At 33.1% G+C, this 20,138-nt stretch overlaps 1 protein-coding gene across 6 annotated transcripts in view; it reads left to right on the top strand.

The window, feature by feature from the left end:
- LOC132739868 (BAI1-associated protein 3-like) overlaps positions 1 to 20,138 on the top strand; it is a 105,278-nt gene that overhangs the window by 67,929 nt on the left and 17,211 nt on the right. For 4 of the 6 annotated variants that reach the window (XM_060727683.1, XM_060727678.1, XM_060727684.1 and 1 more), the window contains 6 exons: positions 1,277 to 1,394; positions 2,533 to 2,550; positions 10,656 to 10,871; positions 13,232 to 13,392; positions 14,535 to 14,586; positions 15,899 to 15,934. In XM_060727683.1, the coding sequence (XP_060583666.1) occupies positions 1,277 to 1,394; positions 2,533 to 2,550; positions 10,656 to 10,871; positions 13,232 to 13,392; positions 14,535 to 14,586; positions 15,899 to 15,934 (601 nt within the window). The remainder of the gene's footprint in view (positions 1 to 1,276; positions 1,395 to 2,532; positions 2,551 to 10,655; positions 10,872 to 13,231; positions 13,393 to 14,534; positions 14,587 to 15,898; positions 15,935 to 20,138) is intronic. The other 2 variants (XM_060727680.1, XM_060727682.1) reach the window with 2 other exon arrangements.

The raw sequence follows: 20,138 nt of genomic DNA, 5'->3' as shown, positions 1-20,138 counted from the left end.
CTTCTCACCTGTGCCAAAAGAAAGCTTCTGTGATCACCTGATGTGAATTGTCCTTTTACTGTCATATATCATCCACAATTTCTTTGAACAACATCTCCAAAACTTTTTGTTTGATTTGAACATTTGATGTGGCCAAGTGTCCTGCTGGTCTTGTGGTTTCAAACCCTTCAGGGACAAACATTTACTGGTCAAGGAACAAATTGAAAGGTATATCCTTTTAGCTATAACTTCCTACACGATTGAAGTAAAACAAATGCTGTACAAAAGTTTTTTTTATAAGAGGAGCTGCACTGATGTCTAAAAACCTAAAAACATCACATTTGGGGCACTTAGATATGCAAAATATTTACAAATCTATACGAAAATCATATTTTATGAAAGTATTTAAAAATCTTCTTCTAGTCTTGGCCGGATGAGAATTGTCATGCCCCTTGTGTATTATGAAGTTTAAAAACCATCAAGGATAATCAAAGATTTAAATTTAATGTATGCATGACATGATGGTAAAAGATTCTGTGTGTACCAGCGTGTCCGCGCCATTTGATCATGGTCTGCACTGTCAACTATTCAGTCGGTACATACATTTTATTTTGAAATTTTTCCATAAATACATGTATAATGATTGGTTTTATCCAGATTGAAAAAACTGTACAAGTTCATTTAAGATATTTTGTGTGGGTTAGGGATAAGATCATTGTAGGTAACCTTATGACTTATTTGTGCAATATGATCTTGTGCATCATCTGCAGCAATTAAATGATTGATAGCAGTAATGATGTTTTTTTTTCGTTTTTTTATAATTACACAAATTGAGGTGAGTAATGAGTATATATGGCTGCTTGTTTTGTCAGTTAATCATTCAGAGTGATCTGTGGCATCCACAGTCTAGACTGATCTTGATTGATCATCTCACAAACATATGGCCTATGGTCATTTGATTTATCCTGAGAATCCATATGTCAATGAAATACTGCAATACAGTCTCTGCCAAATGTCAAGGCCAAATTAACATTAAAGCAAAACAAGTATAACAGACTTAATGCGGTTTTAAGTACTGAAATTTTAGTTACACCAACCTTTCTTCAAAAGCCCATCATAAACTTGCTGGAACCAAAAGTGATTAGCCATAAGAATATTCAAATGATACATTTCTATTGTTTTTAACAACATTTTAATTATTTTTGGAAATTGTGCCCTTTGTAGACCAATTCACTTTTACATGTTTTCCAATTATGCTGACATTATTATATATTTCTTTTTTTCTATTGATATTTAGTCGCTGGATGGCCTACAGCCGTAAGCACTATGACCACCCGTTAGATTATCAGTTATTGCTCAGTCTCCTTCAGGAGCTTGACAAATTGTGGGAACCAACTTCACTCTCCCGGGAGGAGGTAAATAAAGCCTAATTAATAGTCTTGTTGTCATGTTTTATGTTGTATTGCTGAGATGTACAGTAAATTATCATATTGAATCGTAATAATAGATATAATGATTAAACTCTTGTTTAATTCAATAATAATTTGTATGCCAGAAAGATAATGAGTAAAATAATGTCATCTATACCTTGGCAAGTGTGGGTTTTCCCCCCATTTAATCCTGAAGTACAACCAAACTTTTACTATGATACCTTCACAGTGACTATATCAAGTTTTTTTAGATATAACTAAATGGTACATTCGATGTTTTAGGTCCTATATATGTCAAGAAGAAATTTTGATATGAATTTATATTTATTTGATTGTAAAGAAAATGTTCATTAAGATCTTTATGTTTTTATTGGATAAAATGCATTCAAAATTTTAAATACAACGTAATTTCATAAATATCATACAATGTGTGAATTAAAGTTTTTGTCATCAGCTGTTTAAAGAATTACGTTTCAAGACTAGTGAAGTTGTCTGATAATGTATCTAGGTCAGTGAAATGTTGGATCTCATTTGTCCTCATCAGAATTAGGTTCAGGAAGTGATTATTATATTAAGAAAACAGATTATTACCAGAAACATTCAGGAAATAGATATCAATTCTGATTGCATTGTTATAGAATAATGCACGCTTCAAATGTGTAGGAATTGCTCACGTAGGCCAATAATTGCCTGAGTGATTTCTTACAAAGTATTTGAATGAAAAGCGTGCATGATTATACTATATCATGTATATTGCACAAAAGTTAATATCTTTATCCATTCTAACATGCTAATAAAAAAGAGAATTGATAAAAATATGTTGACCTATACATTGAGTGTAGGAGAAATTTTCCTGACATCATCTGGTTTATTGATGTCATATCTGACGTTTTATGACGTGTAAGCATATATTGTGTAACAATGCACTTGACTAGCCTATCTGTTTAATAGTTGAATGTTGTGAAGCCATTAAGCGTGTTATGATGTGTTACTACTTTACCAGTCTTTCATAGAGAATGTGTTTAAAAAAGGAACAATAACAAAATCTAAGAAAATAAGAAATGATAAAAATATATAAATAATTCCACTTTTTCTTTTCTTTTTTTTTATCAAAAATTTGCAGCTTTACCTCTTTACATTGGTAAGAAAGCAACACTCACAAACATTTTCAAAGAGAATCTTGTGTTGTTTTTTGCACCAGATAACTGTTGTTTCACAAAATATTTTTATAATGAACAAACAAAGTATACATGTTACCAGCCTTACTAAACACATGTTTTTCGATTTTTGCACAGAACTTTTTTGGATAGAATTTTTTTTTTCAGTTTTGTAGAAGTTGCATATTCACATACGTTTGAAAAGTCACATAAGATGTTTAGTTGTTGTTTTTTTTTACATTACCCATTAGAATATAATGTCCTTATAAAAGTTTTTATTGCTTGGCCACTAATTAAAAGAGAACAGTTTTTGAATATACGGTATACCTATTTATAAAGTTTGTTTTAAAGAAGAATTGAAGTTAACACTAATTTTTGCATAAAACTGTGCATGCATTTACTGATAAATTCAAGCAAGCATACTGCCATTCTTACACATATTTTTATATGCCTGAATCCAAGGCAGCCATATAAAGACTGCAGTGACAGCCCTTGTAATTTTATTATCAAAACGTAACTGTCAAATGCATGTTAAAAGCAATACAGAATCACTATTTTCATAAGTAAAACACATAAGAAATCATGGAATTTCTAAATCAGAAGTACACTTTTATGCAAGAATAGCGTTAATACATCTTTTTATACATTAAGCATCTGCAGTAGCTCTCATACTTAAAATATCCTTCCCCTTTGTGGGCTCGTGCATTACATGTGTCCTTGTGCTTCTGCAGATGTTAATGCAGGAAAAAAGGTGCATTAACTCCATATCTATATGCATCTTTAAACCCATAGTGACAATCACAAAGTTGTTTCTTAATCTTTAAGAGTAATGTAACATGATTTGAAGTTATTTCTGAAAAAAAAATGTAACCATTTATAATATATAAACAAACTCACTGAATGTTATTTTGGTTAAAATATGTTTGTATATTTGTTGTACAACTCATTTAATACAAATATGTTCTATCAATACTCAGGGAGTCAAGTTAAAGGTAGATATGAGACCTTCGTGTGATATGTATCCATGTACTAATAGTCTATTCCTTGTAATGAGTGTTTGTCCTTCATAAGAGTTTAAACCATGTTTTGTACAAGTTTAAACCATGTTTTGTACAAGTTTAAACCATGTTTTGTACAAGTTTCAACCATGTTTTGTACAAGTTTCAACCATGTTTTGTACAAGTTTCAACCATGTTTTGTACAAGTTTTAACCATGTTTTGTACAAGTTTCAACCATGTTTTGTACAAGTTTTAACCATATTTTGTAATCTGGAGCAGCTTACATCCTTTGTTTGCTAATGGGTTGTCTTACAATATTTTACAAGACCTCTTTGTTTACAAATGGATTGTCTTACAATAATTTACAAGACCTCTTTGTGTACAAATGGTCTGTCTTTCAATAATTTACAAGATCTCTTTGTGTACAAATGGATTGTCTTACAATAATGTGCAAGGCCTCTTTGTTTACAAATAGATTGTCTTACAATAATTTGCAAGGCCTGTTTGTTTACAAATAGATTTGTCTTACAATAATTTGCAAGGCCTCTTGGTTTACAAATGGATTGTATTACAATAATTTGCAAGGCCTGTTTGTTTACAAATAGATTGTCTTACAATATCTTACAAGGCTTCTTTGTTTACAAATGGATTGTCTTACAATATCTTACAAGGCTTCATTGTTTACAAATGGATTGTTTTACAATATTTTACAATGCCTCTTTGTTTACAAATGGATTGTCTTACAATATTATACAAGGCTTCTTTGTTTACAAATGGATTGTCTTTCAATATTATACAAGGCCTCTTTGTTTACAAATGGATTGTCTTACAATATCTCACAAGGCTTCTTTGTTTACAAATGGATTGTCTTACAATATCTCACAAGGCTTCATTGTTTAAAAAAAGGATTGTCTTACAATATTTTACAAGGCCTCTTAGTTTTCAAATGGATTGGGTTATAATAATAATTATTAGATATTGACAATTGCATGTACTCCAGCATATCTCAAGGGATTTCCAAATGTGATAGAAAGATTGTTATCAAGTGCCTAATGCATATATTGTCAGGATTATTAATTTGATCATTTTTGGCAGAATTATGACCTTTTCAAGTTTTGTGTTTTTTCCCTTAATTTGTAAATACTGGCAGCAAACCTTGTTTTGTGACAGTTTCATGTGACTTGTTTAATTCTGATACAATTAAAATCCAAAACCTCTTACTTCTGTAATCAATAAAATGATATACCTGTCTTTGTCCAAATGTAGGAAGCCATTTAAGAGAAGTAACCTGTTCACTTTGCCAAAAGCTTTTGGCATAGTAAATTGTTGTTTTTTTTGTTGAACTTCTCACCCAAATATATCTTGTATCATTCATGAATATGTAAATAACATTTCCATTTTTGGCTGACTTTTTCATGGCTAAACAGGATACAAATTCAAATGGGAATCATTTCCATGATTGTTCTAACTGATAATAGAAACATTATTACAGTGGAATGCGTGAAGGGTGAAATGTTTATTGACTTTTGTTGTTATGGGAATACATTTATCACTCAGTATCATACCAAGTTAACATAAGAGCATTTCCTGTAGTGTATCAGTTGTGATAGGAAATAAAACATTTTTATGGTATTCAGTTACTAAAAAAAGGAACTTTTTTCCATTTTTGTCATACACTCATTGGTTTTTCAAATGTTACGCAAGAATATTATCGGGGGTAATAAGTTCAAAGTGCCTTGCAAAATCAGGCAGAAGGTTTGTAGCCTGACAGGTTTTACTAGGTAGAAAAAACATGTATTTAAGGTAAACAGGATTAACTGGGCAGGAAGGTTTTGAGGCTGTCAGGTTTTACCGTGCAGTAGAGTTTGAAGCCTGACAGGTTTTACTGGGTAGCAGAGTTTGAAGCCTGACAGGTTTTACTGGGTAGCAGAGTTTGAAGCCTGACAGGTTTTACTGGGTAGCAGAGTTTGAAGCCTGACAGGTTTTACTGGGCAGCAGAGTTTGAAGCCTGACAGGTTTTACTGGGTAGCAGAGTTTGAAGCCTGACAGGTTTTACTGGGCAGAAAAGTTTTCAGATTAAAAGATTTTACTGGTCAGCAGAGTTTGGAGTCAGGTTTTATTGGGCAGAAAAATTGAGCCTGACAGGTTTTACTGAGCAGTATGATTTAAAGGCTGACAGGTTTTTACTGGGCAGCAGAGTTTGAAGCCTGACTGGTTTTACTGGGTAGCAGAGTTTGAAGCCTGACAGGTTTTACCGTGCAGTAGAGTTTGAAGCCTGACAGGTTTTACCGTGCAGTAGAGTTTGAAGCCTGACAGGTTTTACTAGGCAGCAGAGTTTGAAGCCTGACAGGTTTTACTGGGTAGCAGAGTTTGAAGCCTGACAGGTTTTACTGGGTAGCAGAGTTTGAAGCCTGACAGGTTTTACTGGGTAGCAGAGTTTGAAGCCTGTCAGGTTTTACCGTGCAGTAGAGTTTGAAGCCTGACAGGTTTTACTAGGCAGCAGAGTTTGAAGCCTGTCAGGTTTTACCGTGCAGTAGAGTTTGAAGCCTGACAGGTTTTACTAGGTAGCAGAGTTTGAAGCCTGACAGGTTTTACTAGGCAGCAGAGTTTGAAGCCTGACAGGTTTTACTGGGTAGCAGAGTTTGAAGCCTGACAGGTTTTACTGGGTAGCAGAGTTTGAAGCCTGACAGGTTTTACTGGGCAGAAAAGTTTTCAGGTTAAAAGATTTTACTGGTCAGCAGAGTTTGGAGTCAGGTTTTATTGGGCAGTAGGGTTTGGAGGCTGACAGGTTTTACTAGGTAGCAGAGTTTGAAGCCTGACAGGTTTTACTGGGTAGCAGAGTTTGAAGCCTGACAGGTTTTACTGGGTAGCAGAGTTTGAAGCCTGACAGGTTTTACTGGGTAGCAGAGTTTGAAGCCTGACAGGTTTTTACTAGGCAGCAGAGTTTGAAGCCTGACAGGTTTTACTAGGTAGCAGAGTTTGAAGCCTGACAGGTTTTACTGGGTAGCAGAGTTTGAAGCCTGACAGGTTTTACTGGGCAGCAGAGTTTGAAGCCTGACAGGTTTTACTGGGTAGCAGAGTTTGAAGCCTGACAGGTTTTACTGGGCAGCAGAGTTTGAAGCCTGACAGGTTTTACTGGGCAGAAAAGTTTTCAGGTTAAAAGATTTTACTGGTCAGCAGAGTTTGGAGTCAGGTTTTATTGGGCAGAAAAATTGAGCCTGACAGGTTTTACTGAGCAGTATGATTTAAAGGCTGACAGGTTTTACTGGGCAGCAGAGTTTGGAGGCTGACAGGTTTTACTGGCAGCAGAGTTTGAAGCCTGACAGGTTTTACTGGGCAGAAAAGTTTTCAGGTTAAAAGATTTTACTGGTCAGCAGAGTTTGGAGTCAGGTTTTATTGGGCAGAAAAATTGAGCCTGACAGGTTTTACTGAGCAGTATGATTTAAAGGCTGACAGGTTTTACTGGGTAGCAGAGTTTGAAGCCTGACAGGTTTTACTGGGCAGCAGAGTTTGAAGCCTGACAGGTTTTACTGGGCAGCAGAGTTTGAAGCCTGACAGGTTTTACTGGGCAGAAAAGTTTTCAGGTTAAAAGATTTTACTGGTCAGCAGAGTTTGGAGTCAGGTTTTATTGGGCAGAAAAATTGAGCCTGACAGGTTTTACTGAGCAGTATGATTTAAAGGCTGACAGGTTTTACTGGGCAGCAGAGTTTGAAGCCTGACAGGTTTTACTGCCAAGAGATTAATGCCATTCACTTCAAGTGATTTGCCTTCTCTGCTGTGGGTGGAAATCCTACCATAGACTATGTATTCTTTCATGTGAGGATGCGATCTAGCTAACATATGGAAAGTCAGTAGTTCTGCTGGGGTGCCCCCTTGTTTCTGGAATACTGCAAAAGAGGCAACATTGGTCTTATCCTACCAGTTAGGCCTGAAAGTAGTCGTTTGACATTAATCCTATCGCTGTGTGACTTAATATGGAACAAAAACAAGTGACCAATCTGCATTACCATCAGATTACAGACTTAGATGTTTACATTGTCAGCCTGCTGTCACAAAGTTTATTTTGTATTCCTGATTTTGTTAGATAATTATTCCCTTGACAAAACCTAATCTCTCTGATATCTGACAGAACTGAAAATGTAGCATTATAAAGAGAGATAATTGGACTTTTAAATTACACAAAGATTAGCTTATTTTAATCTTTATAATCTAGTAAAATTCTGTAAATGTGCAAGACTATTGTTTTAATTAAATAGAAATCCTCTCATTAGTCGAATTGGAATTTTTGTATTGATTTTTTTTCAAGCAAAATGTTCATTGAAATTGAAAACAAAAAACAAAAAATTAAAAGATTTGCCAAGACAGGACTTTTATATATAAAAAAAATATTTCTGCCAAGATTATACAGTATTAATGTTGGTCTTTCAGCAGATAGTACAATATGTACATGTGCAATCTGTGCACACAGTGCACACCAAAATCAGCAGGCAAAACTGTGAATTCTCTGATCTTAGCACATGTTTTGAAATTTTTCCTAAAAAAATGATGTATGATTGAAAGATGGACAAATCCATTTAAGATATTTCACTTATAGGAGCTCCACTGAGGTCAGTTTGCTCTGCAAAAAAAATAAAATTTTGGAACAACGTTGTGAGAGAATGATTTGACAATGTGCACACAAGCTAATGGTTGAGACCTACAACAAATAGTACACAAACCTCGGAAAAATATTTTTAGTCCTTTTTTGTGTCTAAAAACCTCAGTTGAGTGAGTCCCTTTAAGGGGATGATCTATCCCCAAAAAACAAGATGTCACACAGAACAAAACTAACTTTTCTTGTGTTTTATTATATTTACCTCTAAGATTTAATTCTTAATATACTAATATTTGATAAATTAAATGTACTTTTATTGCCTTTCCTTGTGTGTTCCCTCTAATCCAGTGTTTGTTATTTTGCACTATGTAAAACAGAGTAGTGTATTTGTGCCACTTTCCCCACACAACTTTGCTTATTTGGCAGGAAATATTTTGATACATTTATGTCCCTGTGTAAAGTTGTCTTTTAAGTCATTAACCTTGCTCATTGTATTTCCCTTGACCTAATTGTGTTTATGAAATTTAAATCTTGGGTAGATCATGCTAGATGGCTGTGTGTCAGATTTGTGTCAGTAAAGTTTGCCAAGAATGACAAAATTGAAGAAGGCTTGGTTTGATGGAGCTTGTTTATAGGTGGCAGTACTGCATGCAAGCCTTCAGGCCAAACTGAATAAAAATTGCCAGGAATTAATATAATCCATGCATGAAATGCTACTAGATTTGTTCAAATGCATTATCTAAAAGTGACAGGAAGTAAAAAAAAAACAGATTTAAAAAGTGAAATCTTCTCAGGAGAATCTTGGCATACAGCTTTGATATTTATTCTTCTGAACCTCTTCCTAATTTAATCATATATCAAAACTCTACTGTCAAAATTTGTCATGCATTTAGCATCATCAAATTTAATACAGACTTTATTGTTTTTTTTTTCTTAAATAAAAAATTCATTGCGTAGGTACATCATTACATGACAATTAATCAGGATCAGGGACAGTGAGTCTCGTTGCCATTTGTCTCTGACACTGCTGATTCAAAATTCATGTGGGATTTATTATTTGGTCGGTTACTTGCAGAGAAATAGGTAATTACAGGTAAGTTATCAAGGAAAGCTGGTCAGGTGGACAAACTGTCAAGATATGACCAAAAATATGTTAAAATCAGGGTAAAACAAATAAGCGTTGCATTGTTTTCTACCCTATGGTGTGGTTTGAAAATCAGTGGGGGTCAAGGTCACTGAGGCTTTAATTATTATATAGATTGCTTTCATTTTAATTTATCAATTATGCTGTAATATTCAGTAAGTTATGGCTATAAACGCAAAGTTATAAATAAAATTTGTTTCATTCTTTTAAATGACATAAACATGTTAACTTTATTGTGGTGAAGCTTAACACAAATCATGTCCTTCGATGATGTAAAAAAGATGCAGGGCATTGTTTCTTTAAATGATGTGAAACCCAATTATTAATGATTCCTAATGGTGAAACTGACCCAAAATAAGCTACATGATGATTGCCAAAAAGTAGAAAAGTCATGATCCTGCCTCTTAATATAGACTTTCACTAATATGCTAAGTAATAATTTTTATGTTATTTGATGATTGTGTTATGTTCCATATACACTAACATTAATGAGCCGTGTCACGACAAAACCAACATAATGGGTTTGCGACAAGCATAGATCCAGACCAGCCTGCGCATCCGCGCAGTCTGATCAGGATCCATGCTGTTCGCTTACAGACCGTATAACAAGTAGAGAAACTGATAGCAAACAGCATGGATCCTGATCAGACTGCGCGGATGCGCAGGCTGGTCTGGATCCATACTGGTCGCAAACCCTTTATGTTGGTTTTGTCGTGACACGGCTGACAATTTTTGTTTTACTATAATACTGGTGATGCAATACATTTTTTAAATTTTTCATCTTCATTTTAAGAGGCATCTTTATTTAGTGATACCATTTTTCACTATTCAATATCAAAGTAATCAAGTTCACAATGTCAATGGTCATGACAACTCTTGTTGATTTCTTTAAATCACGTTTTGTTTGTTATAATTTTTCTGACAATTTGTTCTTGTTTTTCTATTTTAGCCATATAAATTAAAGCAAGAAACAGCTTTTTGTGCATTATATATAAACTTCATTCGCTAGTATGCAAACTTGAACAAAGATGTGCATTTAAAATCATATCTTTTTACAAGGATTACGCAGGGTTTCGTACAGTCTTAAAAAGTTTTAAAGTTACTTTATCATTGGTCACAAATGATATATGTGCAACAAAATGTGCTTGAAAAATGGGAAAACGTGCTTAAAAAGTGCTGAAATTTTGACATTGGATGTCTGTATGAACCCTGGAATAGAAAACATTCTATTATGAAAACACAATCTTTTTAGTTTCAAGCTAACAATATAAGATTTCATGTGTTTAAGTTTGTTTTTACTGATTTAACAAAAGTCAAGTCTAACATAGATCTATTGTTACTATATTTACCAGGAGGAGTGCCTTGCTGAATCCTTCACACACTTTATCAATCATTCCCTGACCCTGATTAAAAAACAACGAGATGCGTTTCCAGTGAACAACCGTCAAGCAATGCTCCGTCTCGATGGGATGCTACAGTGCCTCGCTGCAATTTACTCACTAGAAGTGTTTAAATGGACATGTCCTTTCCACAAGGAACTCCATCCTGAGATTACAAATGTTATAAAGGTATGTGTCATGTGAAAATAAAAACAAACAAATTATAGAGCTTGACTGTGAGCTGAAAGGGTAATTTGGCTGTCTGTCTTCTACATTTGTTTCAAAAACCATCTTTACCAAAACGAGACCAGAAATTAACGAGGCTTGATTTGGATGTTAATTGCCTGAAGCCCTACCATGTTTATATAAGCGGATTAGAGATTGTCACATATCTAAAATCACAGGAGCTTAAATAAATGTAGATTTTAAATAAGGAAATCTTTTAAAATCCTTTCCTGAGGAAACACATGACAGATCAGTGTGTAGCATAATGTGATGGGCTGGCATTATTTTTAATCATGACTGGTACTAGTATCTACTTATGTCTAGAAAATTACCCACAGACTGGTTTCTGAGATTATCTTCCAATTAACAACAGAAAAACCTGACAGTCACCCGTGTCAATTGCAGCTGGACCAAAATAAAACATACAATATACAACATATTTATGTTGTTTACTATGTTACTAGGTTGTAAAAAAAAAAGAATTTAATTTTGAATCTTGCTCTTGCACAGTAACTAATGAAAAACATGACTTTTCGGCATTTATTAGTAATGTAGGTATAAAATTGGAAACAATGTTCTAAGAAGGCAATAATTGCCTTCCAACAATGATTTTTCATATAAAAACTATGTGGAAGTTTCTCTTACTGTAGCATTTTTCTGAGAAATCTTGACATATTTGATTTGATTATCTGTCCCCCTGTCAAACTTTCTCTTCTGTCTCATTAGTTTAAACATGACAATGATTGGCTAAATCATATAACAAATGAAAGCAGAAGGGAAATAAGCATGATTTTTATATGATTGCTTTATGATTTGCATGTATAGAAATTGATTTTAGTAATATGTAAGAGAGAAAATGTTCCTAGAATCTTGACAATACTCTTGTTGCATTGATTTTTGTGTCTGCCCACTTAAACCGCCTCCGTGGTCGAGGGGTTAGAGTCGATGACTTCTAATCCAGTTACCTCTCTGGCGTGGGTTCGATCCCCGGGAGATGCTTTGGTAGTTTAGCGCGGAGGAAGGTAGTCTGGTACTGGTGTAACTCTCTAGGAACAATGGTTAGAAAACTACCTGCCTATATGACTGAAATACTGTTGGGAAAAGGCGTAAAATGAAACAAACAAACAAACAAACTTAACTCAATTAGTAGTTGTGGGTTACTGGTTAGATCCTCAAGTGAGCCATGATTTCTCCATGACAATAGATCTTGGACATTGTGTGTAACGGTCATTTAACTCTCACAGCTAATTCAAATATCATGTGGGATTAAAAGTTAGTGGAGAAATTGGTAATTACTGGTAAGTGATTCAGGAAAGCCAGTTTTGCGGAATGTCACTGCCCAGATTGAAACAAAAGCATTTTAATATTGGCATTAAAAGTGGATTCCCAAACAACAAACAAACATTGTCTGGAAGCATTGTAACTGGCTGTTTAAGTATATATTATAAGTCAACCATTTATAATTATATTAATTTTGTATGCAGAAAGAACAGGTGCAAACTCGGGTTATAAAATGGTGAATGTCTTGTGGCGGGCAGGTTTGGAAAATATTTTTGTAACATTTTTTTCTGCAACTACTTGTCACAGCCCCCTTATATTTGGTATGCAGCATCAACACTCAATGGTCCCATACCGTGGGATTCGATTTCAGACCTGTCGCTCATCCATTTCCTGTTTACCAACTTAGTTAAATTTTCAACATTAATGGTGAATGGTAAGAAATTTTCGTAACAGTTTTCTACAGTCTCTTGATATTTGGTATACAGCATAAACACAAGTCATAGTCCCATACTGTTGGATTTGATTTCAGTTTTGTCGCTTATCCACTTCCTGTTTACTGACTTAGTTGAATTTTTGACATTAATAGTCAATGGTTAACATTGTTTGTAACATCACAGCCTTATGATATTTGGTATACAAATGCAACCTGGCCTTTTTCTGTCTTTTACCCATTTTTACGATGAATATTCAAAATATTAGGAAGAGCTGATCAAACTATCCGGTTGTCAGTATATACTGGTAAATTAGGTTGGTTACACACCACTAATTGGCTGTCAGTAGAGGAATATACTGTCATTCTTACAATACAGCATGTTTGTAACGTCAGTTTTCATTGGATAATCCTGACGTTTATATAAACTATATAAATGCTGCTGTCAACTTATAAAGAAATTCCTTTTTTCCTTTAATAAAGGAAGTTTGCTGTGCATAGATTTGTTATAAAGATTAACAATAGGTTATATGGCTGTATATAAATCGTTGCTAGTCAAAAAAATTTATACCTAATAATGTTTCAGGAACAGTTCTTGTTATTTTATATATAGAAAAGTACATTGGAGTGGTATGATCGTACTCACAAGCGCTGTCGACAGCATACGCACGTTGATACAGAGGAAGATATTATACAGGGCCTACTGGAACTGACGAACCTGCTCAATACAGACCTTCATCATGCCGTCATCTTTTACACTAAACTTTATGAACAGTAAGTTACTACTTCTATATATACAGTCGACTCTCGTTATCTCGAAGTCATCGGGACCGTCCAAAAAATATCGAGATAACGAAATGTCAAGATAAACATATTAGGGTTTTAATAATGCAGAAACTGATTTTTACAAAAGACATGTGCATACCTTATGTCAAATAAACTATGATATCCCCATGTTTTGTTTCCATAGGCCTAGTCAATATTTAACAAAGTAACATTTGCGGATGTTAACCAGCGGAAATACGGGTGCCTGCGATAAAATCACATAGTGAGGTTTACTCAGTAATACACCAATATAGTGATTGGGTGGTTGATTCAGATAATCCTCCAGGGTTATTTATCGGGTCTTTCTTGAGATTGTTCGACGGCTGATTGATTTGGAGGTGATGTTGTGAAACAATATTGCAACGATAGCATTTCTATACTTTTACTATTTCATTTACATTTAAAGTCATAATGAATTGATACAGTGTACAATTATTTATAAAGAATGTAAGATTCACTCATTTTGGACATAAGTCAACACGCTAATTATTAACTTTTATAATAACAGCTAAACTTGTTACAAACATAATCATGATTATGACACGCGCTATTGAGCAATTATCGTCTAGTTTGTGTTTTTCACACGTCTGAAGGGAACAGATGAAAGAAAACTATTAGTCGAGATAAACAAAGGATAATAGTGTGAAAATAACTATTGGGGCTGAAATTTTACATCGAGATACTAAAAATATCGAAATAAAAATATCGAGATAAACAAATATTTCCAATATAGATAAAGAAGGAAGAAAATCGGGACTTTCAAGATTTCATCGAGATAACGAAATATCAAGAAAAGCGATGTCGAGATAACGATAGTTGACTGTATAGAGTATATTCAATATATATAGTGGATATTGAATGAGTGTAGGTTCAATACTGAAGTAATTGAACAAGTTGAATAAAGTCATTTTATGTGAGCCTCTAATTTAATCACTTTAACCAACTAGTTTTAATTATCATAATTTTGCTCTACTTCTGGATTTTGCCAGGTTAAATGGATAAGGGGGATTACTTGCAGTGATTATGCACAGTATAAGTTTGTCTAGGCTATATAAATTTACTGTAACAATGCATTATGATTTATATTACAGAATTGTTGGTGTCCAATACTTCAGAATAACATATCAAATTGTTGAGAAAATGGTAAGTAAAACAGTTAGTATAGGTCACTCATGTAATATGACATCATAAATGACATCATAGATGACATCATAAACATGTTACATTCAACATAAATCATCGCATGAGTAATCAGTACATTATAATCCAAAACTTGGTTTGCATTTTCTTCGTAACTGAACTGTTTTCATTGAAATTGTATACCCCCAAAGTCTACCAGCATGGTGTTTTAACCCTTCACCCATACTAATATTTTGAAATGTATTTTTGTGAGTAGAAAAAGTCTTATTTTATTGATGTATAAATGTCATAATTGTTTGCAATTTAATTTTTTTAACCATCTAAATAATATTGAAATGAATTGCAGGATAGCATGCTGGTGTTTATAAACATACATTACAATAAACAGATAGTTGATTAATCAGATTAATGTTACTTTTGTGAGCATATGATTTTAGTGCTCTTTGCTGGAATGCCTGGCTTGGTTTGCATTAACCCCATCCTGCTGTTTTTTGAAATACCTGATAGTTCATTGACTACCCAGTAATTAGTTAATTGACTACCAAAACTGGGAGCATGTGTGGCGGAGTAGTAATAGAAGTTGACTTCAAACCACTTGCCCCTCATCACTGTGAGTTCGAATCCTGACACAAACTTTGGATTCTTTCATGTGAGGAAGCTTTATAATAGTCCAGCTAGCTTACGGAATGTCATTCTCTCTACTCAGGTGCTCCTTTCTGCCTTAAGTAATGTACAGAAGGGCACCTGGGGTCTTCCTCCACCAGTAAAGCTGGATAGTCGCCATATGACCTATACTGTGTTGGTGCGATGTTAAAGCCCAACAACAAAACTACTCCTGGAAATATAATATAATTTAGGTCTTTTGAGTAAACTACTGACTCAGATCAATAAAAAATTACTATTATTGAAGACACAAAATATATTTAAAAAAACAAAACTCAAGTAATTCATACCAAGTCTTTAATATGTCTGGAAGAAAGAGTGATAGGTATTTTATTACTTTATTTTTCATTTATTATTTCTTTTTAAATAATATGAAACTGATAAGATGTTAAACCAAAATAGACCAAATAGTTTAAATTTTGTTTTCTTCACTAGAGCAAAATATTATACATTGTAGTTAAATCATATCAGTTGGTTTGTTATTTAGTTGTTTAGTATGAATTAAGGTTGTGAAAATTTGATTAAGTTTGTATGAAATAAGCTTGTATGAACATTAAGCTTGTATGATTTAAGTTTGACATTGTATGAATTAAGCTTGTATGAATTAAGCTTGTATTTTTGAGCTGACATTGAAGAATGATTATACACTCAGCTTTCAGCCACTGTGAACACTGGTTTACTAGAGGAGGTCTGTGATTTAATTCTGTTGCTTTGATTTTTATTCTTTCACTTTTAGCATGTTTTTTTTAACACACCCTGTACATAGCTTTCAATACAAGATTTTAATTTTCTGCCTATACAAAAACATTGTATTTAATAACAGCATACAATCTTGTACTATTGTAGTACTTTAAAGGAAAAAATTATTTTCATGAAAAAAATATATCAATCAGACAAACATTTAGAAAAAAAGATATTATAAATTATACATTTATTTATGATATGTTGATAATATCATATGGTGATGTTATCTGATTTCAAAATTTCATTATTATCACTATAAACGATAGTTTATTTTGAAAATTCTGAAAAAAAATTTGTCAGTAATTGAAAGCTTTGTACAGGAATATATTACATGACTGCAATCTCTATATCATATATATTCTGTCATAGAAATAAGTTCCCAGGTACATTTTGGGTACAATATCCACAAGCTTAGTCTAAACCCTTAGTCTACTGGTGGTAGCAGGTTCCTAATACATATCACCATGATAGAGTTTCATATAAGCTTAAAAGGCACAATTTATGCCCCAGAAATGCTTTTTATTACATTTCTCAAAACCTTTTTATTTTTGGTGTCCAGGAAGTTATTAATTGGTCAGTTACCTAAACTCTCTTTTTGCTTCTGTTGTACTTTAGCATTTTATTAGTACGGTTATAGTGATTTAATATTTTGTATGGAAGTCGAAATCCTACATTTTGCTACTTTTGTGACAAATTATTTCACATTCATCACTGACTTTTCTCCATGTAATAAACAACTAACTTGCTCTAAAATAATTTACTAAAAGTAAGCAAACTCATATTTGCCCTTTCTAGAAATGGAAATTTTTATTTGTTTCTGAGGAATTATGTGCCTTTAAGCTTTCTTCTCAATCCTAGTTGCAATTTATGTATTAATTGTAATTTTGTTTTGAAAATTTGGAAAAAGAAATATTGTTTAAACCAACACATGCAACTGGTGCAGTCACCAAGATCAGATGACTCATCAGTGCCGTGGGATCATGGTGTGCGCTGTTAGCTATTTTGTCAATAGTTTGAAATTTTTCCCTTAAAAAATAATGTATGGTTTTGCACAGATTGAAAAATTTGACATGTCAAATTTAGACATTAACTCTCAAGACTGTTTCAATAAGCTTTAAATGTTTCTAACACAAGCAAAATAAAATAAATTTGTATAAAATCTATGAACTAAACTAAAATAATTAGCCTAGTAAGGGTTAAAGAATCAAGTAATGATAGTTTTACTTTTTTGCCATTAGATTTCTGTGCATTATGTGAGGCTTGATTTGTTTTAAAATTGGCACAGCTGTTATAAGTATAATATATGGAGATTGTGGTATGTAATGCAACTGTTTGCAAAATGTATTTTGTGAAGTTATTACAATATATTTGAGCCGTGTCACGACAAAACAAACATAATGGGTTTGCAACCAGCATGGATCCAGACCAGCCTGCGCATCTGCGCAGTCTGATCAGGATCCATGCTGTTGGCTATCAGTTTCACTACTTGTTATACGGTTTGTAAGCGAACAGCATGGATCCTGATCAGATTGCGCAGATGGTCTGGATCTATGCTGGTCGCAATCCCATTATGTTGGTTTTGTCGTGGTGCGGCTCATTTATGTTAACCTATATTCAGATTTTACCTCATGCACATATTTCATTATAAGTACAAATGTACTATATCTGCTTTACTGGAATGGAATCATTTTACTGGAGAACTCTTTAATAAAAATGGATTAGAGTCTTTATTTCTCAATATATTTTTACAATAATATAAGCTTATATAATTGATTGAAGGGTTGTTACAAATTTACTAATGGATTTCTTATTAATGTTTTGCAATTTCCTTTAAGCTTTAAAGTCAAGCATTATTTGAAACAATTCTTGATTAATATGATTAATACGATTTCCATTTACATGATTTTGAATCCTAATATAGTGAAAACTGAAATGTGTTAGAAAACATTTTTGTTCCCATGTTAATTTTTACAAAATCAACATGTTAAAGCATGCCTGCAGATTCAAGCTAATTTTCATGCAAATTTTAAAGATGTATTTCGTATTATAAGTGAAATATTGTGAAGTGAACAAAGGAATTATATCCCTTACTGAATTTAACTAACGCAGTAGAAATATTGTGATAAATACTCCAAAATCAGTCATTAATGCACAAAACATGTAAATTATTACTTTACTCTTGAATCTTTTTACTTATTTTGAAATCTGTGTACATTTATCTCAAGTTTAATTTCCTTGATATATTTTGGCTCATCTGGAGGCATGCAGCTTAAAGGGTTAGTACTCAAGGTGGTTGTTGGTGATGTTGAAGCATTTTTAGCACAATGTCTGGTGATGGTCTTAGTTTAATTAACACTTGACTTGCTGTCAATTAATATTATAATTATGTTTACACTTAAATTAGTTCTAAAATTTAGTGATAGATATAGAGCTAACACTGATTGTATCTGGTGTACTTGTTACTTTTGACACTTTATACCCTCATAAACTAAGATAAGAGAGGTTAATATAGGAGTCAGTTTGTCAGTCGGTCCACTTCATGGTTTCTGGATTTGGAATGAGTTATGTAATCAAACTTGGTATATAGCAACCTTTTGTTGAAACCCCAGTTAGGATTACTTTCGGACCTCCTGATCCTGGTCAAAGCCAATGTCACTGTTACTTAATATAGAAAAATGGTGTCTGGAAGATAGGCAAGTAATTGTAATAATCATTGGAACACAGATGAAACATCATGAATTATAGGTTGAGTTCATATTTCACTTCAGACCACTAATTTTTCAAAAAGGTGTGACTGCTGGTGGGGGTATGAATCACCTTTAGTGTATAATTATATTTCAATGCTAACTTACAAGTCTTGTAGATTGTTTTATTTGAGAAATTTTGGTTCAGACTAGACATTTCAGTTGGGAGATCATGTGCATATACAGTTTGCAATTACTTTTACATCATTCTTATAACTATACGCTTTAATTTGATCATTTCAAAACAAAGCAGTTTCTTCTGTGCAATTTGAGAAGTATAATTGTATTTACTGGTGAATAAATGTTATTAAAGTGATGGATACAAGTAATTTTTGAACAAATTGATATATTTTGTGATGATAAACTCTCTTCTTTTTTGAAATATTACCTATAGCTTTTTACCCATATTTTTGCTTTTCTAACTTTCAATTTGTCACTATTAAACTGTTTTGTATTTCTTTAAATTGTTTGTATTTTTTGAATTAGTTGACTAAAATTCTATTGAAAGAAATATTGGCTATATCAGAAAGATGTAGAAAAAAGACTTATTATATAAAAAGATGTGATGTATTTTATTAGCAGTGTATAATGTATCTTTACAAATGTCTCTTCATTTATACTGTTGTTGCTGTTGTTTTTGTTGTTGTTATTTTGTCCTTAGGCGCTGTTATAAATATATATAGATGGTTTCAGGAATTACAGTTATTGTCATAATGATGTATAAAACACCTTGTATTAATCTTTACCATTTACTTAGGGTCAAAGTCACAAGAGCTTAATATAGATACAGTCAAACTTGTATTAAGCGACCGCGCAAGGGAAACACCCAAAACAGTACTCGCTTAATGAAACAGTCTCTTAAGACAAAGCATGATATAAAAGTCAAAATTTATAAATGACATCTTTCTTTTACGGTGGGAATGTTTTTCAACTTCATTTATATAAATGTTGAATAATTAGTAAGCTCCGATAATCTAAACGGATGCTTATGTAAAAAATAACTTTCTGATATTTATTGACAAAACAGTTTTGATCCATTACGTACATGTTTGACATTTTTCCAGAATTTTTTTAACTTCTCCGTTGTTTTTCCTTGTCTCCAACACGAAAACCCTATTAGTGAAAATGTTTTCTGTTGTGCATTTTTTCATTTGAAATAAACAAACTACATCTAATTGTTACGATTAATTTAATTGCTGATCAAGTTCAAGGTCAATTCAATGCAGTCTAGATGTCAACAAGCGAAGCGTATACACAATCTAAGTATAGGGGCGGGGCGTTGCATTGTTTATCTGATTTTATTGGATAATACCTGTCACGAGTATACTTAACTTCTTTTGCACCTACGCTAAAACGGTTTGGGAAATAGAGTTTTTCACACATTTATTTGTTGTGTTTTGATTG

The sequence above is a fragment of the Ruditapes philippinarum genome, unplaced genomic scaffold, assembly GCF_026571515.1.
Source record: "Ruditapes philippinarum isolate M1 unplaced genomic scaffold, ASM2657151v2 ctg315_1_1_1_1, whole genome shotgun sequence".
Taxonomy (NCBI): domain Eukaryota; kingdom Metazoa; phylum Mollusca; class Bivalvia; order Venerida; family Veneridae; genus Ruditapes; species Ruditapes philippinarum.
This window is presented reverse-complemented; position numbering and strand designations above follow the sequence as displayed.